The sequence below is a fragment of the Amphiura filiformis genome, chromosome 10 (assembly GCF_039555335.1).
Source record: "Amphiura filiformis chromosome 10, Afil_fr2py, whole genome shotgun sequence".
Taxonomy (NCBI): Eukaryota; Metazoa; Echinodermata; class Ophiuroidea; order Amphilepidida; family Amphiuridae; genus Amphiura; species Amphiura filiformis.
The window spans coordinates 29,946,376-29,972,415 of record NC_092637.1 but is presented as its reverse complement, the minus strand read 5'-3'; the positions used below and the strand labels follow the sequence as shown (position 1 = coordinate 29,972,415).

Here is a 26,040-nt window from a genome sequence, read left to right as displayed (position 1 = left end):
ACTCGACTACGTCTCGTCCAATATTTTAAAAACTCATAGCTCGACCAATAAATATGGGCTCAATTCAGATAGGGAGTGCCTCCCCGGGAAGCCGATGCATAAAGGGGTGCCCTGAAAATTTGTATTTCTCTAGGGGTTGGGGCTTTAAAAATATCACCTTAATTTTTCTCGTAGAATATGAGTTTACACTACTGATTTCTATGGGGTTGAAGTTCATTTTTCATGACCAAAAAGGGGGGCCCTGAAAATAATTTTTCAGTGGTTTCCAGTGGAGGTGGAGGTTTCCAGTGGTGGTATAAAAATCTCAACTTTTTTTGAGAAAAGTGGAGCTGTGGATCACGAAATGCCCTTTTAATATAGGGGCTTTTAAAGTTGTTTTAGAAATCAATCAATCAATCAATCAATCGATCGATCGATCGATCGATCGATCGATCGACCGACCGACCGACCGACCGATCAATCAATCAATCAATCAATCAATCAATCAATCAATCAATCAATCAATCAATCAATCAATCAACACACATCAATCAACATGTATATCAAGGTATAAAATAGTAGGCCTATTTAAATCAATCCCAATCATCAATTCCGGGCATCAATTGTGCTCCAGGAGCGCTGATAGTTGGCAAAATCTGCAGAAGCCAACATTTCGAAACGCTCCACACTGCTGGGGATTCCCCAGATTGGCGTCGCGTCGGTAAACAATGGGGAATGATGTTGTCAGAATCGACTTCAAAATCATGTTATTTGGGACGTAACCAGGTAAATTTAGCTTATAGTATTGCAGATTGCATATTCCACAACACTTACAGTTTCTTATCGTTGTCGAATTTGTAGTAAATAGTCGTTGGAAATATGTGATATTGATAACCAATCATCGGAAGGTCCGTTCAGTTTTTTGTCATGATTCATTTGTGTGCAGAATTCGGCAGCTTGCCTGCAAAATTCGCAAAATACCCATAGGCATAGACACATGTGATAGATCATGAGATTATTATATAAAAAAAAACCGTTCAAACCTGCTCTATGATATTTAGATCAATAATAATTGGTCCAATATAATTCCTTCAAGAGTTGTGTTCTTACATGATACAGGAAGCAGGCACTGAGTCTCTGAGTGAGAGTTTTAAAGGGGCTGTGCATTGTGTGCAATAATGAATAAAATTATGTCACGAACCCTGCTGGGGAGGGTAAAATTGGGGGGGGTAAGCAATTTTTGGCGTGCCATTTGGGGGCTCATAATTATTGCACAGCCCCTAAGGAGTCTGAGTCTTGATCGCACCATGACCTACATGTATGTCTCTGAGCTGAGCACACCTTGCTTGACTCCCGGTCCCCGCACTCCGTGCATCCGCGGGTTAGTTCGCAACACAAACTTAGAAAAAACAGGCAAACAGACACATCATTTATCGGTATGACATTTTCGTTATTGGTGACGCCCTATCTAAGTTTGTACTGAAGTGCCATCTCAGTTTTGGTGCGCCGACTTGGATCATGTGCTAATGAATTTTTATTTATTCTGGATAAAGTAATGGAGTATAATTTATTAAAATTTTAAGCATAGGTAAGAAGTACAAGAAGCTGTGTAATTACAAATATGCAACTAGTCAAGCTACAGGAGCCTTGTATTTTTTAGTGCAAACTCTAATTGAAACCATTCAATTGCGTTGTATTAGTTTTTTGTATACACTTTGTCCCATACCGTTGTGCAGAGCTACTAAGGTAAGGGTTCCTTGTACTATCTGCGGGTATTCATGCTCGTCGAAAATTTCGCGAAATAAGGGGTGTATTCAGATGAGGAAACGTGATTCGCGAAACACACAAAAAAGGGTGTTTTTTCAAACCATGTGTTCGCGAAATTAAAAAAAAGGGTATTTCCATCGAGCAGCCGGCGCGTTTCTGCCAGAAAAGAGTATAATTAGAAATATCATTCGCGTTTTAGCGAAAATAGGGGTAGGCCTATTGTCGAAGGGCAAATAATTCGCGAAATCGCTAAAAAAGGGGTGTTTTTTCCCTAAAGCTTGCGAAATGAGATGCAAAAGGGGTGTGTTTAAAGTTCACCGACAAGCATGAATACCCGCGGATGCACGGAGTGCGGGGACCGGGGCTTGACTCGTACATTGACATTGATGCATGCTCATCCAGGTGTGCTGTTTGCAGCACACCTGGCAGGGACTGACTCCAACTGAGTGATATGGAAGGATTATGGAAGATACATGTATATTGGAAGGAAGATAGGCCTACATGTAGTAGTGTGCGAGTGCAATTACACATCAGCACTCCTCATTTTAACTTGTGCTGTTTGCAGCAGGTGTTTTCCAAAACTCAGTCCCTGCTGAGACTGAGGAAGTGAAGGATTGCCGACTCTAGCTCGAGATACCAGTTGCCTATTGACTGGTTTACATTTACCATACTATAAATTATTTTGCAGTAAACATTTGACGAGTGCATACTACTGTGATGTTGCAAAGTCAGAGCTAACAACGCATAGGCCTACAGCGCAATTAGTTTAATTTAAAATAATTAATTGATTAATTAATAATTAATTTAAAACAAATAAGCAGTCATAGAAACTTTCTTGTAACTGAATAAATTCTAAATAAATACTTTTGAAAATTTACAAACAAGATGTAGTCTAGTCTGTAATTATTGCCATCTTTTTCATACCCTTTATTCATGATGCATGGCCTCATGCATTGTGACTTCATTTAAAAAAAAAAGTAATCACTGATCATTGTTTGAAGTTGGCAAGGTGACTATCATTGTTGGTTATCAATATAGTTGAACCCTGACCTTACACTTGACGGTTGAGTCAAGTGTAAACAGAACCAGCTCACAACATGGGACTTTGACCTTCCATTACACATGATTAGCACTCTACCATTCATTAATAGTTCACTTGAGATTTATCACTGAGAGTAGTGGCAGACAATAATTTGGCGGTTATTTTACGATAAGCACACATACTAGGTAAGCACTATCCCATGTTTAGAAAAAAAATCAATATTTTGTCAAATACAGAGTTCATGCTTATTTTCATATGATACAAAATGTTGTCATTTTCATCTCTAGTTCATCTTTAAGGGGGTACTACACCCCTGGCCAATTTTGTGCCTATTTTTAAATTTTTCTCAAAAATTATAGCACATTGGTGACTAGTAAGGTATATTATAGGGCCAAGGACTATAACTACTGTACTGAAAATTCAGCAACTCAAAGCAAGTAGTTATTGATTTATTGATTAAATATTGGTTTTCCCTCATTTTTGACTGTAATTCCACAACTGTTGTCTGTGCTGAAATAAAATTTCCGGTGCAGTAGTTGTAGTCCTTGCCCCTATAATATACATATCTTACTTTTCCCCAATGCGCTATACTTTTTGAGAAAAATGCAAAAATAGGCACAAAATTGGGCAGGGGTGTAGTACCCCCTTAAAGTTACAATGTAGGGTATGCATTTAAAACAATATGGCATTGGAATATAAGCAGATAATATATTTTTCCAACACTAAGATTACAAATAAAAGCTCACCAACATTGTACAGTAGCTATCACATATAATGAGAGGGAGAGATAGAGCGACTCATTAGTGGTTAGAAATTCTCGCTTCTGGGTCATGAAGTCCCCTGTTCAATTCCTGGCAGGAGAAAACTTGCTGGGATATTGACCTGGAATTTAATTGGCAACATCTGTACAAATTTACACTTCCCTTCTCCCACATGGTGCATTTAGAGTTGGGTATGAACCATGAGAGAACTCTGTCCTTTGGAGGAAATGTTAACGCCATATTATAACATTTGCTGTTGAGGACGCCCTCACTGATTTTTTAAAATTCATTTTTTTACACGATTATATTGTACTTTATTACACCAATATACCCTGCAAAAATCAAGACTCTAGGTGTAGTTTTGTCAAAATCCGAGATTTTGAATAAAGGGCCGGAACCGGCGTCTTATTATTACGATGGAATTATTAGTCGAACGCATACACGATGTTCATAACACACAGTACGCATTACGGCGTGCGGACGGTGATCTACACAACAAAGGGTCGCACCACAACATGACCGAAGGAGTGGTACGTATTGGCGACATACGCGCTGATCGTAAATTCCAATTTTCTTTGCTTTGCCGTAGTTGTTCGGCTCAAAAATAAAAGGGGATATATCTGACAGTAAAAACTAACATTTTATGGCAAAGAAATGCTAATCTATTTTGTATGATAATGTTATAATATGGCTTTAAGCTGTAAGTCCAGAAGAGGCACACCTGGTAGTACATGCATACAGTTTACAGTCTTATACAGGTGTTTAAAACCCAGGTTGTTCCCAACCCATCCCATTGTTCAAATGGACCCCACCGGAAAGCTCCTTAAGGGTACACCCTGTCAGTCCGAAACACCGTCAGTCCGAATCACTGCCAGTCTGAAATTTTAGGGTTACTCTAACCCTAATCCTAACCCTAAAAATTCAGACTGACGGTGGTTCGGACTCCTGACGGTGTTTCAGACTGACAGGGAGACCCCTCCTTACATGCAAGTGGCTTTCTTGGGTTATCTAGGGTTGACAAACCAGAACAAATCAAATTAAAATTAATGTATTTGCTGTCATATATTTCAGGCTGAAAGCTACTTGAGATTTCACCATGGCATCAAGTTCAGGAGATAGAGGGCGGAAGAATGACAGAGGCACTGACCAGTTTCTTAAACAGGTGAGGGAAAATGTTATGTCCATACTTATTGTTTTCTTGCAATCAGCGTTGGAAATACATTGTATCGCGTAGCAAAATGCTACACAGTTTTATCAATTTGGAGTTGAGAGCGTGGTGCAATGGTTAGGGTACTTGCCTTTTAGTTCATGAGGTCCCGGGTTCAATTCCCGGCGGTGGCGATTTGCTGGGCTATTGACTTGGAAAAAAAAAGTCTGAAATTAATTGGCAACTTCTGTAGATTAAATTCAGACTTCGGCTCTCCCCATGGTTCATTTAGAATTGGGTAATGAATCATGAAAGTAGTCCGTCCTTCGGAGGGGATGTTAAGCCGTGATCAGTCCTGTGTGCAGAGAGCCATACCTGTATGTATTTCGCAGCCAGTTTTGAAAAGAGTAGGGTGTTAACCCCTGACTGTTCCCAACCCGTCTCGGTGTTCAAATGGACCCCAATGGAAATAAGCTTCAATAGAGGCTTTCTTGGGTTATCCAGGGTTGTCAAAACCCGAACCAAAAAAAAAGTTGAGTAGCATTTTTATGCCATAGACTTACACACTGAAGTATGTGAATGTACCAAGAGAAAAGTAATGAAAGCAAATTTTGCTACGCATAAAAAAATGCTTAATTCCAACACTGCTTGCAATTGCTCCCAAAACTTATTTATTTTTATATAATTAATGTCCTTCGGAATGTTTTAGAGGATTGAGGTGTCAAAGTATTTTCGTACGACAATCATACAGCCAGATAGAGGTATTGGCATTAACATTTTTAAAATATATGCCTTATTTAAAAAAAATTATAACTAATATAAGATTACAAAATGTACAGTAAGTATAGTAGGCATCAGCAGAAAATGTGTGTTTTCACAAAACACCTTAGCGAGAGTACTAGAACTGGCTCAGTTCCTCGGACTATGAGGCCGCTGAAGCGGCCGAGGCGCGCGCCAGCCTAACGAGGCCGGGCTGGCGAGAGGGCGCGCCAAGCGCGTCGGCCGAACTGGCAAGCCACTTCAGAGGACTACTTCCAGCGGGTACTGGTCACGGCACTGGGTCCAGGGCTACGAGAGTACATAAAAATATCATAAAATCAAGAATCAATAAATGCTACAGGTATCATTTAGATTGGGATCATGTATAATTTGATGCTGTGAAGAAGAGCTTTTAAGCTGAGTTGGCTTGACATTTACATTTAGTGAGCCAGGTGTGTACTTTCACCAAGCTTTAAAAATAATGATAAGTCAATTAATTGGATTTATATTAAAAATGAAAACCTACCCTTCTAAATAACTCTAATTTTCTGATTAAAATTTGACAGAGGTTGTAATTTTATGAAAGTGTAAGCACCTGTGTGCATTTTATGCAACTTCAGTATTTATACATGATACATGCGTTTTTGCATTCTGATTAACATTTTCTAAACAAAAAATCGGTAACATTTACTAACATATATGTATGTGACATTTAGTGAACCAGATGTGTACTTTCATCGAGCTGTAGCTACAATCCCGGCCATAAGTCGTTCGAACACTTGTGTAAAAGTTTGATTGTTTTGACAGGTATTTTAGTTATACTTAAGGTTACACGAAGAAACGTATAAAAAACGTATAAAAGACGTATAAAGTTGTTCTCTAAAACCGCGTTTTCTCAGCAATCAAATATCGCAATGAGTCGAATGTTGGTGCATGGATGTATCTTAACATTATTTTTGTGTGTTTATACAAATTTTTAGAATCCGTTTGAAAATCCTTCGCTTAAATCATTTTTACGCACCATGTTCACAAGATCAAAAACACGTTCCATGCAGTTTTTTTCAAATATTCGCTCCGTATAAAACCACGCCGAGTGATTGTTTTCTCCTTTTTTGTACTGTATTACAAATCGACCAAAGAAATAATGTTGCTATGGGGAAGAACCAAATACAGTACCGATTAAATTTTATTAGCCCGTTTTTGGGAACAATTTTCGAGAATCTTGTGCCACAAAACACTGTTATGTTACATTATCGATATCTGGATTGTGGAACGTTAATTTTGATTTCTAACTGCCTACATTATTTCTCAAAAGTATGTCGATTCCTTTACCATTTGAATTTCACTCCAAATTTAAGCTACTTTTGCAAAAATCGAGGTTTTTCGCCATCGATACCTCCGACATTTACAGCGGTGATGAGATTGTTTATCATAAGAGCCTGGTGTGCACTATTCCATAATAGTCAGTTTGAGATCAATCGATTTCACAGGTCACGCAGTAGCTCAATCGGTTAGCGCGCCGGACCCACGTTCGACTTTATACAATACTATAGTTTTGAGCTGGAAAACGTTGCTACGTGTTCGAGTCCCTATGTGGTCCATTCCATCTATTTTATTTTATTTTTCTCTCACTTTTTTCTTTTTTCTTGTTCGTTTTTTTTCTTTCTGACTGCAGCGATTGATTTTTTTTGCCCGTTTGTTTTTTCATTATATAATTCATGATTTTTTAGGCTATACTAGTCTAATAGGCGCGGCCTATGAATATATTTTTACAAATTAGATTAACAAAATATTGGTTGTTGGTTTTGTTACTGTTGTTGTTGTTGTTGTTATTGTTGTAGGCCTATATATTGCATAATCAGGGTATAAATAGGCATACTAGGCCTATTATAGCCTATAGAAGCATTGATTTATTTCATGACAGATATCATCCAGGATAATTTTAAAAATTGAAAATTTAGAAAATCCAAAGGAAAATTGCCGACAACGGCTGCCCACAATCACCCCCCCCATCAGCCCATGGTCCTATCATGGTCGCCCCTTCCTATCCCTGCAACATATAGGATGACTCACGAGCATGGTTTGTCCGTGGCCCTAGTTCAGATTGATATACTATTGTACGCGTGAGTTCATTCTTTTCTGCATGGCTGTTTCCATTATTAACTTACGCCCCTCTGGAATCAAGCCTTGAAAATCAATTGTATTTAACCTTTAAACTGAAATTGACCTTTCTTTGGTGTAAAGTTTGAACCCGTTCCTACTACTACTACAACCCTCCTCTTCCCCACCAATCAATGTTGGATGTCTCTAAGGGTGCATGGCCAAATAAACAACTACCAATATTGATCGGGGAATGGGGGGAACACATTTGCAGCACTCATGTTAAAGTGTTCAAATAATTTTGACCAGTATTGTAAGTTCAAAAATAACAGCCAGAATTGAGCCATTTGGATAACATGTTTATTATTTGAAATACATGTATTCTTATTTGTGTGACCAATCATGACAAATATTCATAGGAACAACCAGTTGTCCTTACGATGATATTACGCTAACATTTGGACAAATTGCAAAATAATAATTGTGTTAATTTTAATGCTTATAATTTAGAATGCAAATTGTGAGGTACTCCAAGGGTAAATTTGAGGACTTATAAACGATAATAAATACATGAAGTTATGTTCCAATTTATTCCCTGTGCTGATTATACAACAATATTATATACTAAAGAAAAACATTATTTAGTAATGTGTTTTAAAAGTAAGAAATAGAGTTACGCATTGTGAACTAGAACAAATAAAAACATCATGGCATCAATTTAATGATAACAGAGTGAACGGAAAAGGTAACAAGAAAAAAGTCACACACAATAATTTCCCGTACCACACCTTCGCTTCACCTAATTGTATTTGTTCGTAAATGTGAGAGAAAATCATTGATTTGAGTAAAGAACTTAGTCAAAATTCCAACTGGGCTTATACCAAAGTGCACCTTTGTTCCCAGAATGTTTTGAAAAATAGGGAGTGGGCTTATAGCGGAAGTAGTGTAGTCCCCAGAGGGGGTTCCCATGCACCGAGTGCTTTTTTTTTGTAACTTACATTTTTGTAATCCTGAAGGTGTCTAGTAAATGAATTTTGATGTTCCCAAAATTAAATATTGTCCCATGGGGTTCATTTGGCGGCCATCTTGGATTCTGACAAAATTCAATTAAATTGACATAACTTTTGAACTAGACATCATAGGAAGACAAATGACCCCATTTTTCGGGATAATGTGGACATAAGCAATCAATTAAAAGGTTTATTTTCATGATTTAAACATGTTGGATACATTAAAATGCAAAATATTATGTCCCATGGCGTTCATTTGGCGGCCATCTTGGATTCCGACAAAATTCAATGAAATTGACATAACTTTTGAACTAGACATCATAGGAAGACAAATGACCCCATTTTTCGGGTAATGTGGACATGAGCAATCAATAAAAGGGTTATTTTCATGTTGGATACATTAAAATGCAAAATATTACTACAAATAGTATCTTCAAGGCATACTCGTCTGTATATAATGGGAGCTCTTTTTGGTACATTGAGAAGGATATTTTGATGTTATTGATTTATTTACTATTTTCTTTTCTTGGTGCATGACTTAACTTATTATTAGCTGGAACTGGTGTTAGTGAACTAAAAATCGTAGCATAGTAATAGTGAAGTGGTGGATAATCATGCCAAAACACAAGGGCGATAAAGGTACCGAGTCAGACTCACTGCAGAAACGTCCACCTGTAAATTGTATTTTACATGTGAGTGGTATTGAGCATCTAGATTATACGCCGCTCAGTAAAGTAAGGGGCTCCGCCACTGACAAGCTGGCTCAGCTACATGACACTTACGACAAAAGACACATTGAACCTCATGATTCACCCTATCACATGGATGATGTCTGTAATCACATTCCGGAGAGCCTTGCTGGTGCAGATCTATATAGAAACAATTATCATCGAGGCTGCTACCAAAACTTTACTGAAAATCATTATCGTTTGAAATGTAGTGCAGGAACTAATGAATCTTCAACATCACAATCCTCTCGTAACCGTAAATTACAATTATCAACTGTCATGCGACTGTTCCCTCCAAAATGTATCTTTTGTGAAAGACTGGAAATGAAAGTGTCTGGAAAGACTGAAAGATGCATCAAATTCCCAGCATTCAAGGACAAAGACGGAGCATTTAAGGAGCATAATTGGAAACAGATTGAGCCTCGGGCACTAGAACTAGGACTACTTCGTCTACATAGCATGGTGCAAGGTGAGGACCTGTTTGCAAGAGAGGCGAATTTCCACTATTCCTGTCGTGATTCTTTCAACACGAAGTACACAACTTACCTGCATGATGAAGCGAAAGCAACAATTGAAACAGAGCAGGATCGTAAAGCTGCTGCACATCAGCTGGCATTCACTGCTGTCCTTGATTTCATTCACGACCGAGTTGTTGGGGGTTATGTTAATTACATTGCTGAGTCTTCTGTACAATCATACAAGAGTTTGAAAGAAGTGGCTTCCCCAATCCAGAGTACAGAAGTGACAAGCTGAAGGTCCGACTTGAGAACCATAATATTCATGACTCGATCACCTTTGCCAAGTTTTATCCGGGTGACAAAGGCTATATCACCTACAACCTGGTCTACTGGCGCCATCATCTCTGTCGCAGACGCCGTGTGACGTATTCATATAAGCTGGGGTTCAAAGATAAGTATAAGGATGTGGCCCTGTTTCTTCTACCAAACTACCAAAGCAGATGCTGTACTAGTATCGGGCACCTCTATGGAAGCAAACAACTCACCACTATCTTCAGTAAGCTGGGTCACTGTGAGACATGCAACTTCGCCTTAGGAACTAGAGACAGTAATGGCCAAGGCTCTTGATAAGGTTTCCACATAATACTCCGCAGATCATTACCAGCAAGGGAAACAATGTGTTTCATCTTGTATGGGACAATCTAAACAAAACAATGATGAATATCCATGGCTAGAATGTTGTGAACAGCACTGGTGTGATAATTATACAAGATGTGAAACCCGGGTTTGATACCACTAACCAGGATCGAACTCTCCCTCTCTACGCGCTCCCTGTTCACATCTGTGGAAGCTATTGGGTGGTGAAGGGGTGATGGATAGGGGTGAAATAGTCGATAGTTGACTTTCTTTGGGGTTTCACACCGGTAGCTGAGTGGAAGTCACCAAACCCTGGGACAGGCTGCTTCTCCCCACTGCTTCCCGTGTAAATGACCAGACACGATATTCTTTGAGATGCATGTTGAGTACATTTCGCTATTTATCATGGGCGGAGTGAACACGGTTCCCTCAGGCAATTTGGGCCCGACTTGACTACAGATATGAACAGAAGCCATGGTCTCGGGTATATCTACGCTCGTAGAGAGGGAGAGTCCGATCCTGGTTAGTAGTGGTATCAAACCGGGTTTCACATCTTGTATCATTATCACACCAGTGCTGTTCACCACGTTTGGCCCATGAATATTTGTCATTGTTTTGTTTAGATTGTCCCATTCGAGATGTAACACATCCTTTCCATCGCCGGTAATGATCTGCGGAGTAAGGGATGTGGAAACCTCATCAAGATCCTTGGCCAGCACTGTCTCAAGTTCCAAGGCGAAGTTATATGTCTCAGTGTCACAGTTATATCCAGCTTACTGAGAATAGTGACAAGTTGTTTGCTTCTGTAGAGGCGCCGGATGATAGTGCAGAGCAGTATGTGCTTTGGTAGTTTCCAGTCACCGCGTCTGCGACAGAGATGCTGCCGCTGTAGACCAGGTTGTTGGTGATATACCCTTTGTCACCTAGATGAAATTTGGCATAGGCGATCAAGTCATGGATAATGTGGTTCTCAAGTAGGACCTTCAGCTTCTCATTTGCCTCTCTTGCAAAGAGGTCCTCACCTAGCACCATGCTATGTAGACGATGTAGTCCTAGTTCTAGTGCCCGAGGGTCAATCTGTTTCCAAGTAGGCTCCTTAAGTGCTCCGTATTTGTCCTTGAATACTGGGAATTTGATGCGTCTCTCAGTCTTTCCAGACGCTTTAATTTCTAAAAAAAACTAAACTCTAAAAAGATACATTCTGGAGGGAACAATCGCATGACAGTTGATAATTGTAATTTACGGTTACGAGAGGATTGTGATGTTGAAGATTCATTAGTTCCTACACTACATTTCAAACGATATTGATTTTCAGTAAAGTTTTGGTAGCAGCCTCGATGATATCCAATTGTTCCTATATAAATCTGCACCAGCAAGACTCTCCGGAATGTGATTACAGACATCATCCATGCGATAGGGTGAATCAAGAGGTTCAATGTGTCTTTTGTCGCAAATGTCATGTAGCTGAGCCAGCTTGTCAGTGGCGGAGCCCTTACTTTACTGAGCGGCGATAATCTAGATGCTCAATACCACTCACATGTAGAATACAAGTTACAGGTGGACGTTTCCGCAGTGAGTCTGACTCGGTACCTTTATCACCCTTGCGTTTTGGCATGATTATCCACCACTTCACTATTACAATGCTACGATTTTTAGTTCACTAACACCAGTTCTAGCTAATAATAAGTTAAGTCATGCACCTATAAGATAAAATAGTAAATAAATCAATAACATCAAAATATCCTTCTCAATGTACCAAAAAGAGAAGATACTATTTTTAGTAATATTTTGCATTTTAATGTATCCAACATGTTTAAATCATGAAAATAACCCTTTTAATTGATTGCTCATGTCCATATTATCCCGAAAAAAATGGGGTCATTTGTCTTCCTATGATGTCTAGTTCAAAAGTTATGTCAATTTCATTGAATTTTGTCAGAATCCAAGATGGCCGCCAAATGAACGACATGGGACACAATATTTTGCATTTTAATGTATCCAACATGTTTAAATCATGAAAATAAACCTTTTAATTGATTGCTCATGTCCACATTATCCCGAAAAATGGGGTCATTTGTCTTCCTATGATGTCTAGTTCAAAAGTTATGTCAATTTAATTGAATTTTGTCGGAATCCAAGATGGCCGCCAAATGAGCCCCATGGGACAATATTTAATTTTGGGAACATCAAAATTCATTTACTAGACACCTTCAGGATTACAAAAATGTAAGTTAGAAAAAAAAAGCACTCGGTGCATGGGAACCCCCTCTGGGGACTACACTAGAAGGTGGGCTTTACCATGTGGTTACGGTAATTGCATTATTATTAAAATTGCCCCATAGGCCAATCATAATGTGTTGGCTTGTAAAGAACTGTAAAATATGCAAGAAAACATTATGTACCGGTAGTAAAGATTATGAAGTCCTAGGTTTCTGATCATATAAAAATTTCCACTTCTATGGAAGTGCCCCATTAAACTGTTGCCACAGTTTATGAGCACACTTTTTCCCAGAGAAACAGTGAGTTATTTGTAACTTTGCAATAATTTTTAATGAATGTATAATAAATAATTAACATTTTTTTTGCATTTTCTTTCAGATGTTTGAAAAAGTGAGAGTCACATTCAGTGCAGGTGAAGGATTGGCAGGCTACCTCCCCCTGGAGGATCCTAACTTTGTGAAAGACTTGCAGTCAAAAACCAATGTACAATTAACATGTGAAGTGAAGTATGATACCAATGGTCAAAAACAACCATTGCAGTATTCTTTGGAGGGAGCTCTGGATGAAATCAATGAGGCAAAGAAATTTGTGGACTTGTGGGTTAGAAGAAGTATAGGAGAAACAGGAGCAGGGGCAAAGAGTCAAGATACTCCAAGCAATGGTCCTGTACCTCATGACGTCCACCATGGTAGGACAGATTTGGATGTGGGCGCTGAAGGAAGGTCAAGACGAGAGAATGAGCTAAGAACCAAAAGCAGGACACCTGTACCAACAGATATGATGGAAGATCATGATGTCAGATCAAGAGATTTGGATAGTAGGCACCGATCTCGGGGTAATGGGGAGTCTCATCGGAAGAGCAGGCATGGAACTTCTGGTTCAAGGAGGTCTGGAGATCAGGGAAGAGAGTCCCAAAGTGGTCTTACTGAAGATCAGCAACCACCACCACCAAGTAGGCAAAGGCAAAGAGAGCAACCAGATGAAACAGGACATGACTCACAGAGTAGAAGGCATGTTTTGGGAAATGATTTGGGCATGCAGAATGCAACCAGTAATTCTAGAAATGGCATTGAAGGCAGCCAGGACTCAGCTGCTCTTCCAGATCAGTTTTTGTCTGCGTCAGCAGGTGGTATATCTGGTCACACAAGGGAGACTAAAGCAGCGGAGAAAACCCCTGGTGATCAAAATAATTACCCTAGGAGAGGTCAGAATGGTGTAGAAGGTCACAGGTATCAAGATGACCAGGTCTCTCCAGGTTCCAATTTAAAGGAGAGATCACCTCATCCTCGTGAAGTTTCATCCCAACCGAACGCTCAATTTGAAGAGCCAATGACCAGTCCAGAAGGTGCTGATGGAAGGAGGTTCCAAACACAAGAATCGAAAGAAAACATCAACTTTGTTCCCGTTGATATGGGAGTATTTGCTTACATGAAGAAGATGTTTGGTTCACAGATAAAAGATGTAGAGAAACAATTTAATGTGAAGATTACATCCGAAGATATGGATGTGAATGAAAGCGCAATGTTGAAGATCACACCAGTTGGGACTGCCAGTGAGGAGACCATCCGAGGAGCGAATGAAGCTGTTGTTGATCTGTACTCATCAGTATTTAGCCAACTTAACCATCGAGTTGTGGAGCTGGAAGGTTCTTCGGTGAGGAAGGAAACACTTCAGCGAGCTATAGGGGATGTTGAAAAGTTGTATAAAGAAGTGATGGTGAAATTATCAGGGAGTAAAGTACTGATCTATGGAATGAAGGAACTTGATGTCAAAGTGGCAAAAGCAATGGTGACGAATAGGTTGTATGACACAGCAAGATCTTCACCAAGTTTTCAGCAACAAACCGCTAGGAATGACGAAGAGGAGAGGTCGCCAGATGATCATTTATCAGAACGGCCACCTCATTTGGGACTGGAAGATGGTGGGCAACATGTACAACATATTGAGACAAATGAAATGCATGCTGCAAACGGGGATGATGATGATGATACGTCTCCGAGACTTCCCGAAGATGACATTGTCGACACGCCAAGAACAGATACGAGAACATCTGCACCGATCAAATACCGGTTAAGACAAGATAGACTATCCTTCCGTACTTCTGAAGGTCTGAAGGTCAGGGTATATCAAGGTGATATCACGAAAGAGAAGATTGGAGCCATTGTTAATGCAGCTAATGAAGGACTCGTCCATGCAGGAGGTGTTGCAGGTGCCATTGAGAAAGTTGCTGGTTCTGCGATGACAACGGAATGTAAACGGCACATCACCAAACATGGCATGTTGTATCCGTCTCAAGTTGTTTGCACAAATGCGGGAAATTTACCGTGTCAATATGTCATCCATGCTGTTGGACCACGTTGGGACGAGTACAGGAATAAAGACGAGTGTTATGAGACGCTGAAGACAACCTTTTTCAAGTGCCTGGAAGTAGCTGACAGAAAACTACTAGTGGCAGGAATCTGTATGCCTCTTATTAGCTCAGGTAGGCTAGTTAAATGGGCTAATATTCCAGTTGAAATTTATACACCCACTATGGAAGACATGGCCTTTAATAGTCTGCCATACAGGGAGTGTGAATATCAAATGGGTTTACCCAAATGGGTGACTCCATTTGAAATCTACACCCCCTGTGTTGGATTTAAAGGACATGTCTTCCTTAGGGAGTGTATGGATTTCAACTGTAATACCCCAATAAAAGTACTGTAGGGTTACATGTATATAACATGACTAAGTTGCCGATGGTCGCAGGCATGACTATAGCTGTAGTCATGACTGCCGACTATGACTTAGTGATGCATGGTGACTATATTAAGGTGTCTGTGTGTCCATAAATCCAGGAGGGGCCACTATATAGTAAAAAAGGTTGTATGCATCCACATGAAAGAAAATGTGGATTTAGGGTGGTTTTGAAAAGCAAAACAGGGATCCGTGATTTAGGGTCTCAAAATACTCATTTTATTAGAAGGGGTGTTTTTGTAAGGACGATCCTCGCATTGGGGCAGTTTTTTTAAATGACCCAATTAAAGGTCATTAGTGGTGACATATTTATCAGGTTATTCGGCACAAAAAAGTGGTTTTTTGAGCGATTTTACAAACCAGATTTCAAAGCAATTCCTCACTTATGGGTGTTTTTACAATGTCTATCCTTGTTTAGGGGAAATTTCAAACGAATTCTTCGCTTTAGGGTGTTTTTATTTGAGTAAAATCCTTGTTTAGGGTTAGTTTGACAAATATTCGACATCCTCACTTAGGGTCATTTTTGAAAGTCAATTCATGCGGATGCTTACAACTTTTATACATAAGTGCCCCCTGGGTAAAATAGGTTACACATGAGTAGATTTGAAGTGTTTTGGGTATACATGTACAAAAAAACCTAAAAATTGTAGGTCTTTTGGGAAACTTCATATGTGTATATCTTCAATACAAAAGATCCAAATTTTTGATATGATATATGGTCGGCTTTCCTCCCAGATACACTAAAAAGTACATATCATTAGATTTATCAAGTTTACTTCGATGACTGTGAATATGTCATGCAATACGTTAGTTACTGGTTTCTGCTTGGTTTGCATAGCAACCTGTTGACTTTGTGTTGTGATCATTTTGATTGTGGTTCTGAACACAGATAGCAGAAATCAGTTGACATGGCAATGTTCAATTTTGATGGCACACTATGACGGCGAATACCCAATAGTATGTACCCAAATATTGATATTGCATTGTTAGAAAATAGTATTGTGTGTTCTTTGTTTGTCTTTTTTGTAACAAAATTCATGTTTAAAACGATTTGACTTATTATTTCCCCTCTTACTTTGTGCAGGTATATTTGGAATGCCTATTACTGCATGTATTGATGCCCTGTATGCAGCCATCACACAATTTAGCCAGGTGTGGCAACGAGATACAAACCTCTTGCAAGAAGTCAATGTTGTTGAGATAGACGAAGATTCCGTTAAAACGGTCCAAGAACATCTCATTGGTAAGCTTACAGGAGACGGGCATGGAGCGGTGGTAAGACACAGTGATCCTGGAAACCAAGAATCTGAGGATGTATTGGGAGACGGCAGATACAAAACAGGATCATCCGATGCGAGAAATTCTGATGGAAGAGGTAACCATGGTGATATGAAACCATCGTCAACAGGGTTGCTGGACAGACGGAATCAGCAAGAAGTAGATAACTTATTTGAGGCAAATCAATCCAGATTGATGCATGAAGGAACCCAGACCAGTTTCTTATCTTCAAATGTTAAAGATCTTCACAGAGATAATAGGTTCGCTGGTTCTTCACAATCAGATAATGATGACTTGAACAGATTTGGGATGCACAAATTCTCCTCTTTGCCTAATCTTCGGTCGAAACGTGATGATGGTTATACGGATGATTTGCCTGGAAATTATAAGTATGGGTCGGGATCGGGAGAAGGTTCCAGAATGACACAGTTATCTACACACAATAACATAGACGCTGGTACAACTGGTTTTAGCAGAGAGGCATCAACAAGACAGGGTCATGAGAGATTGCAAAATGATACAGGACAAAGAGGTTATGGTCTCCACACTACATCTGGACGTCCACCATCATATCAGAATAGTGTAGCTGACGCTACATCTGGACGTCCACCATCGTATCGGAGTAGTGCAGCTGATTTAGCTCCTGGGGCCACCGGCGGGGTAGAAAACAACAGCAACGAGACCTTGATACAGAGCATTTTGAATCAACACGAAAGCGGTCATCAAACTCCAGAGCAGGTTGCAGAAACTCAAAAACTTTTGGATAATTTGTTGGGCACTGGAGGTCGAAGCTCAAAGGAGAAAAGAGGCAGAAGAACGCAGAGTTTGGATAGAGGTACCAGGAAATCAAAAGGGAGAGATGAGGATTTAGGTGGTTATGATTTGCATGTGGATGCAAGGGTCAAGAGGAGGGATGACGACGATGAGGAGTTCAGAAAATGCTCGGTGTGCTATTCCAGAAGAGATTTGACTGTAAGAAAAGATTGCGATCATATGCTGTGCCGAAGTTGTCACAGAATTGGGTTATTCAAAGGGGCATGTAGTTTGTGTAAAAGTAAAAGTAAGAAGAGTAGGACCCCAAGAGATGGTGATGATCAGAGAGGACGATCAAAAACAAAGAAGACCCCACTGCCTGATACCAAGGCTCTTAATCCTCTACACGGACATAAAGATTTTCATGTTGCCCATGGGGCTCCTACGACTGGACATAGAAAAGGTCCAATGGTTGCTAAGACCTCATCAACAACCCCGTCATCAAGCCCGGATCTTGCCGGAGATCCTGCTTATCAGAATACGAGGTTGGATCCTGTTGGCCATGCACCTGAGAGAGGGACCGATTATTATAACAGGCATTTGTTGGCAGGCAGAACTCTTCCAGACAGCAGGAAGAATAGCTCCAGGACAGAGGCATGGGTGGCTACGTCTGATCTCGGATCCTCTACCAAAACCTATGATCACAGCAACTATTCTATGGATAATATAGGAGCCAGGAATGAAAGTGGCAGGTAAGTGTACAGTTGAAATCCATACACCTGTGAAAGACATGACCTTATTCTTCTACACAGGGAGGGAGAATTTTAAATGGGATACCACCCCTGAATGGGTGACTCAGTTTGACATTTACACCCGTCTGTGAGAGATTAAGATGATGTATTCTATAGGGAAAGGTAAATGAATTAGCAAAATAATAGATTCAGTTGGTTGGAAATGATTGGTTGATGCATTCACGTGTCAAGCGTCATCGCTCGGAAGTTGAGATTTCTTCAACTTGCAAAAATGATTTGTATTGATTGATCGGCTTGATGCTCTGAAAATGAAAGTAAGCACTGAGCATGTGTGAGAATTTTCTGCAAAAGCGATAGACTTCTCCGTAGTCCACTTGCCCATTTTGCATAATCTGGCTATTAAATTTAAGCATAAAATTGATAGATTTTCACATCTGATATTTTCAGTCACCATACTCCCTCTGTTATAGCTTCCCAAGTGGACGACTTACTTTGAGTTGCGATTAAGATTCTTAACACAGGACTCTATGGAGAGTTAGGCTAATTTCTGACCTAACTAAAATTGGCCAAAGTCGCTGGGTAAAGTTCTGCTTAAAAGCCGAAGTACATAGTCGGATTTTTTACTCAGGCTTTCGCGATCAATAAACTGGTAGATTCCAAAATCAGAATTGTTCAGTATTGAATTGAGCCATTATAATTATGCAAGATATGTTGCATTCAATAACTTTTATTGTCACTAATCATCTAATTATATAAACACTTTAATTTTATTAAACATCAGTATAATTTTGAGTTCAACGGAATGCGTTCATCATGATTAGGCCAAAAAAAAAAAAAGGTTTGTCTCAAAGCTCACAAGAAATTTAAAAACAAATGCAAAATGCAATTTTTTTTTTCTTTATTCCCGACTTTTTTCATGGTATTTTGAGAAAAAGTCTGATTTTCACGCCGATTGAGTATAAATTCAGCTTTACTCTCTTTCGCCTTTGCTCTTATTATGGTAGTATAATTTTACTGAATGCGATTTTCAGTCTTGTGCACATTTCCATTAAATTTCAATTTCCACAGGGCTTCCCCTCGTCAGCGAAGACGTCAAGAAAGGGAACTGGCTGCAAATCTCTCATCTGAAGGTCAACATCAAAGGATGACATCAAGAGATAAGCAAGGAGGAGGAGGGGGCAGAGGAGGAGCAGCAGGAGGAAGAGGGGACGCGGCTACATCACCACCACCTAGCAACGCATCTTGCCCAATTTGTATGGATACAATGACAAACCCAACGACACTCAGTGAATGCAAACATAGTTTCTGTGCAGCATGTATAGATAAGGCAATGAAAGTAAGTCCACAACGCCCTCTATATCCTTACCTTTACTCTATTATGTAACATGATCAAGGGGAATGAGTCACATGTCGACCCTGTTCAAAAATGAGTTTTACATAGGTTCCTAAAGAGGACATTTAGAGCTTTCAGAAACTCAAAACCCCATGTTGCTACAACTTTCCTTTGCGAAGTTACTTCAATTTATCAATCGCTGAAAACAATGTAAAACAAAAGAATTTGAACACTTTCTTTGCCAATATCACAAAATCAATATTAGCGACATGTGACTCGATCATTTCCCTTGATCGTGTCACATATTCCTCCCTCCCCCTCTTAAAGGCTCTCATGCTCTCTCTCCCTTTACCCTCTCTTTCTCTGTTTCTCTCTCTTTTGTTTGCTCTGTCTGTCTTTCCAGTCACGGATCTAGGATTGTCAAAATACGGGGGCTGAAGAGAAGCTGTTAGGACCAAAAAATTGTCAAAAGTGTGCTGATTTTACATAAATTTTCCAAAGAATATGGGGGTGGTGCCTGGTAAAACATCACCTGGGTCCGCTAATGCTTTTGAGTCATGTAGGGCCCAGGAGAATTCACATTCATAGAAAACGACAATGTTCTTATAGTCCATATACCTTTCTTGAGTCAGTAAAGTAAAATCAAATTTTGAAATTTTCTCAAAAATTATTTTGCCTGTTTACAAAGAGTGTTTTGAATTGTATGACATACCGACATGTACTAGATGCACTGATGCATAAACAGGTTCTTTTGAGCCCAGAACATCGCTGAATCAGGCATTTTTCAGCATAGAAAAGTGTGGAAAAGGTCTTTTTTTCAAATGTGGAAAAACACAGAATCAACAAATTTCTTACCTGTATGTCTGTCCCTGTCAGTATTTGTTGTATAAAATTGATTTAATTCCTTGTTGTGAATCCATGTACAAAAAAAAGTACTGCTACAGTGATAAGTCTGATGTGCTCTCATGTCCCACAAAAAATACTGTCAAAACGCTCATTCCAGATCCCTTAACTTGTGTCATGGAGCAAAATGCTCCCCATTTTGGACAACCTGCTACACAAATATCAGCTTGTATAGCAATATTTTACAATGTAAACATACATGTATGCTAATATTATAAGAACATCACCTAAATAATATTTTCGCTAAAAATTGCTATGCAAGTTTTTCAAAGTAAATCGAACCCTGTTGACACCTAATTGCTGATAACACAAAATATTTGTTAACTTCCAAGCATGCATTAAAAAGACCTCGTAACACAAAATTCTGTCAACACAAACTAAAATATGAGGCCCTGACAATTTTGTGTAACATGGTTCCACTGCATTAGTAAATCAAATGGATACATAAGTCACATCTTTTTATTGATTATTATTTCAGCTCAAAGCTTTGTGTCCAGTTTGTGGTGTAGTGTATGGGCAACTATACGGCAACCAGCCTGCAGGGACGATGACCAATTACGTTGAGCCAACTGACCTACCTGGATATGAAGGATGCGGTACCATTGTTATCAGCTATAGATTCCCTGATGGCACCCAAGGGGTGAGTAATGATATGAAAAACTTAAAATGCAGATTTTGGTATCTGGTAATGCTTCAAATGGAGATAAAAATATCAGAGTTATGCAGACCTGCCAAACTTGGAATACTTTGAATCTAATTGCATGTGATTGATCATGACACATGATCGATGTTGAACAGGGTCTTAGCTAGCCACCCGTCTGGCCGTCATTTCAGACGGCCAGTTTGCTCCTGGGACGGGCAAAATTAATGCCTTTGACAGATGCTATATTATAAATTGTATGTTTTGAGAAGCTAATTGACCTTTTTAGTAGACCCAATTTGTAGAACAAGGCCATATCAGCACATATTTGAACTCTTTGAACCCCCAATGGGCTATAGATGTCTGGTAAATGTTTTAAAGGTCAAATTATGACAGGCAATTTTATTCAAATGACGGGCAACCCTCAATTTCTAGCTAAGACACTGATGTTGAACCTAAAACATTTTGGACGGGCAGTTTTTGGATCCTGGCGTCCATAGTCATCTGAAACATACAGGTTGCAGTGTCTATCTAAAAACTGTCTTTCCATTATATCTTTTCCCTTTCTGAGCACAGGAGGATCATCCTAACCCAGGCCAACCATTCAGAGGGACAGCACGCATGGCTTACATACCCAACAATATAGAGGGCCAAGAGATATTCAGGCTATTGGAGAAAGCCTTCAAAGCAAGGTTATTGTTCACCATAGGACAATCTGTTACTACAGGAGAACAGAACACAGTGATTTGGAATGATATACATCATAAAACTAGGAGGACCGGTGGCGCTGAAAAGTAAGTAACAATTACGCTCGTATATGGCCTGTCATTTCCTCATACTGATTTTTAGGCTATTCTAGTTGAAACCCATACACCCCCTATGGAAGACAGGACCTTAATCTCCCACATAGGGGTGTAGATTTCAAATGGAGTCACCCATTCAGGTAACCCCATTTAAAATTCACATATCTGTGTGGGAGATTAAGGTAATGTCTTCCGTGGGGGGGGGGTAGAGGTGTATGGGTTATAGAGGTAGAGGTGTATAAAATAGCTTATTGCTGTAACTTAGATTAGAGACCCAATTTTTCCGTTTTCATGGTAAAGAAAACGGAATTCATTGCTATGATGGAAAACCAGTTTATATCATAACTTATTGGAGAAAACTTTGTCAGACTAATTAATGTCATTTTAAGTTTTGCTTTGCCTTAAGGGAACTGGAATGAGCGTTTTGAGCGTTTCGACAGCATTTTTTGTGGGACATGAGAGCAAATCAGACCTATCGAATTGCATTCTGAATACGAAGAATGTCTTTCTGATATCAAATAATTTTCATTTTATGAAATTCACGATATAATACAAATTTTATGACAAATTAATAAAATTTGATATTTTTCACATTTTGGAGATATATATAACAGTCCTCGAAGTAAATTTTATAAATTTAATGATATAGTCTTAAAGTGTATGTAGGGAGGAAAAGCCGACGATCAATTGAAAATTTTGACCTTTCATATTGAAGATATGGATTTTTTCCCAAAAAGACCTAATTTTTTTGGTGTTTGGGAAAAAATCCATATCTTCAATAATGAAAGGTCAAAATTTTCAATTGATCGTCAATCCCACCTACATACACTTTAGGTAGAAATCATCAGATTTATAAAGTTTACTTCGATTACTGTTAAATATCAAAAATATCAATTTTTAATGATTTGCCATATGTGTATTACATTGCGAATTTCAAAAAATCAAAATTATTTGATATCAGAAGGCTATTCTTCGTATTCAGAATGCAATTCGATATGTCTGATGTGCTCTAATGTCCCACAATAAATACTGTCCAAACGTTCATACCCCTTCCCTTAAACATTCTAAATTCATGCTAACAGTAGTGGTCTGTCTATGTTTGAAGGTGCAATTTGAAAACTGCTGGAAACTGGTATTGCAATTCACAAAATGGAATTTGCCTTTTAGAAAATGGAAAACTTTGGTCTCTAACTTAGATACATGTAAGAGAGAAAGAGGAAAAGAGCAATTAAGACCACAAGATTAATGTCAAGCAAAGCCATACATATTCAAGTGAATCTGGCCAGATGCACTGTTTTTTTTTTGGTTATTTTGTTCAACATTTATGTGCACTGCTGGCTGCTCTGGGTAAAGATTTAAATTTGTTCATCCTATCACCCCAGAGAACTAAGCTAAAATATTGTGAGAATAAGTGTGAGAATGAAATGAACACATTAGGCAGCTCCATTTGAATTTCATACGCCTTCTGAGTTCTGAGAAAGATTCAGCTTGAATCTTCCAAAGAGTGACTGTGAGGGTGAGTTTCAAATAGAATTGGTTATTATGCTAATTCCATTTAAAATTCATACTGCCCCTGTAGAAGATATTTTTGTTTTTACTATCCTCTACCGTGTGATAGACGACAGACAGGTCCAATATTTTGAGTAGTGGATGCCGGCGCAACTACGATAAATATATTGGACCTGCCTGTCATCTATCATAGGTAGAGGATAGTAAAAACAAACATTCCTATCGTTTATTCTCATTCTTAGTCAGTTATATATTATTTTAATAACCATAAACTATTTTTTTAGGCAAAAACTAAGTTACTGTCATAAAAACTCCCCTTATTATAAAATGAACAAAATTTGTTTACAACTTCACGTATTCTGTTGTGCATACTACTAGCACGTGCACATATTCCGCACTAGTCTACGCATACAACGCGATACATACGCACACCTCTACAAGCGTGTTACGTGTTATCAACACTCATGATGACGTGGGGTCGCCTACGGCCTGATAGACAGCACCTGAAATCATGTGATTATCCAATCAGATTATATGTGTACGAACTAGACCACTCCCACTGACTAAGAATTTTTTTCAAACCTATTTTTTGGCATATTTGTAATATTTAGGCCAACATGTCCCAACTTACACCTAAATGGAATCAGCCAAATTTGTTGTGTTTATAGGTCTACAGAGCAATGTCATAATTCAATTCTATGCATAGAACTCCACATTAAATAGACTAGGAGTGAACCTCAGAAAAGTGCTGTATTTTAAGAGTTGAATGTCCCCACCCCACATACACCTACATCATACATCATTGCGAAGATTGATATGGTTTGGCATGATGTAGAATACCAAAGTTGGGAGAAATGTGATTTTGGTCAAAAGACCTCATATTTGGGCAAAAATATGATATTTGAGATATTTTATACTATTTTTGATATCTATGTACCAAGCCTCATCCATAGGTTTTAGGTATGAGGTAGATGTATGTGGGGTTGGGACATTAAGTCGCCCAAAATGGTTGTTCCGCTCCTAGTCTAAAGTGGCCTAAGTAACAAGTGGAGTTTCTTTCCTATTACCTTATATTTCAGCTTTAAATAGACAGAAACCATTCCTGACAGTGATTGCTAAAATTATTTCAGCATTTTGAGTAAAGAATAATAAAAAAAGTAAAATTTGATGGAAATTAAAATCGTTCAATCGTTCTTTAATAGTCAATTATGTACTCACTTTCGATGAATTTTATGTGACCCGATCTGATCCACTCGGGCCAAATTCAGAAATTTTGACAATTGAGCTACGACCATTACTAACTCGCTCAGTATCTACACTTCCTGATGTTTTATCTCCAGGTCTGTTGAACATTTGGTTGGAAAGTTATGACCCTTCTATAATCCATTTTATGTTTTTTATTGTTTTTCTCCTCACAATTTGCCCGTAACTCTTTTTCATTATTGCCGACTAAAGCCTGGTTGGATCAGATCTGGTCACAAATTAAAGCTGTGCCGTCAGAGAAAGAGTTGTGTACCAACTAATTTGGTTTGTTTGTTTGTTTGTTTTTGTAGCCATGGATACCCAGACCCAAGTTATTTGAAGAGAGTAAGAGAGGAGCTATCATGTAAAGGGATCAAGTGAAGAACTGTCAACTGACCGTACGTGCCATAAAGCTTACGTAACTTCCTGTGAGCAAACAATCCAAGACTGATGGAAGACTTAAACCGCAAGTGCAAATTTACGGAAGACTAATAAACCGCAAGTGGAAATTTACGGAAGACTGTTAAACCCGCAAGTGGAAATTTACTCAAAATTAAGTTAAACATTTTCTTCAGCAAGTTATTAGCATGTCATCATGGGACAACATGACCTTAATCTTCCACATAGGGAGTTTGAATTTCAAATGGGGTTGTCTGAATATGGGTGACTCCATTTGAAATCTGCACCCCTTATGCACTTATCAAGTCTTTCCCCGGCCCTGGGGGACCCGGGACTAGCGGGGACTTAGCCGGGGAAGTACATTTTGCCAGCGTGACATCCCGGCACTGACCCGTTAAAGTCCCGGCCTACGGGCATAAATTTTCTGTACATCCCCGCTATGACTCGGCCCCGCTAGCCGGGCTACAGTGTGACAATCCCGGCACAATTCCCGACCCCATGGGCCGGGACTTGCGTTAAAACAATGTACAATCCCGGTTATGCCCTGGCCTAGCCTATCTTGCAGAGTTTAATATACGGTATACGGGCATAGATAAAAAGAAGAAGAAGAAAAGTTAATTCAACTTTTTAGGGCAATAATATTGCATTTCGTCAGTAGCGGGAGTCTTACCGGGAGAGGGGTCAACGACTTTAATAGCACGTGCTAAAGTTTGCAGCGCGGTATACCCGTCTAGATTATTGAATGAACGACACAATATAGGCCTAATAAAAAAGATCGATTGAATTATTTGGATAGCAGTGATCATACAAGACACGGCCGATAATTTTAAAGACAACATGTTTGAGGATTTAAACAAAATAAAGTGTTTAAAAAAAAGTAGACTTTCATTTATAGATGCACGAAATTGGTTTTAATATAATATTGGTTACTTAAAACAAGTAATTACCCCACTCCTCAGTTTGTTTTGTAGCGCCACAATCGTGAAAATAGCGCATAACAGATGCAAAATCGGCCGTCCTTGGTATACTGATGTTTTTTAATGGTGTGACTTCTTCGTGAAAGTCCCAGCTATGTCTTGGCAGTG

General features: G+C 39.1%; 1 protein-coding gene across 1 annotated transcript; it reads left to right on the top strand.

The window, feature by feature from the left end:
- Nucleotides 1–689: 689 nt before the first annotated feature.
- Nucleotides 690–25,197, top strand: LOC140162725 (uncharacterized). The gene is made up of 8 exons (XM_072186011.1): nt 690–765; nt 4,621–4,711; nt 12,986–15,089; nt 16,428–18,126; nt 19,195–19,462; nt 20,841–21,002; nt 21,579–21,796; nt 24,868–25,197. Exons 2-8 carry the CDS (start codon nt 4,646–4,648, stop codon nt 24,935–24,937), a joined length of 4,587 nt encoding a protein of 1,528 aa, XP_072042112.1. The 5' UTR covers nt 690–765; nt 4,621–4,645; the 3' UTR covers nt 24,938–25,197.
- The last annotated feature ends 843 nt before the right edge of the window (nt 25,198–26,040 follow it).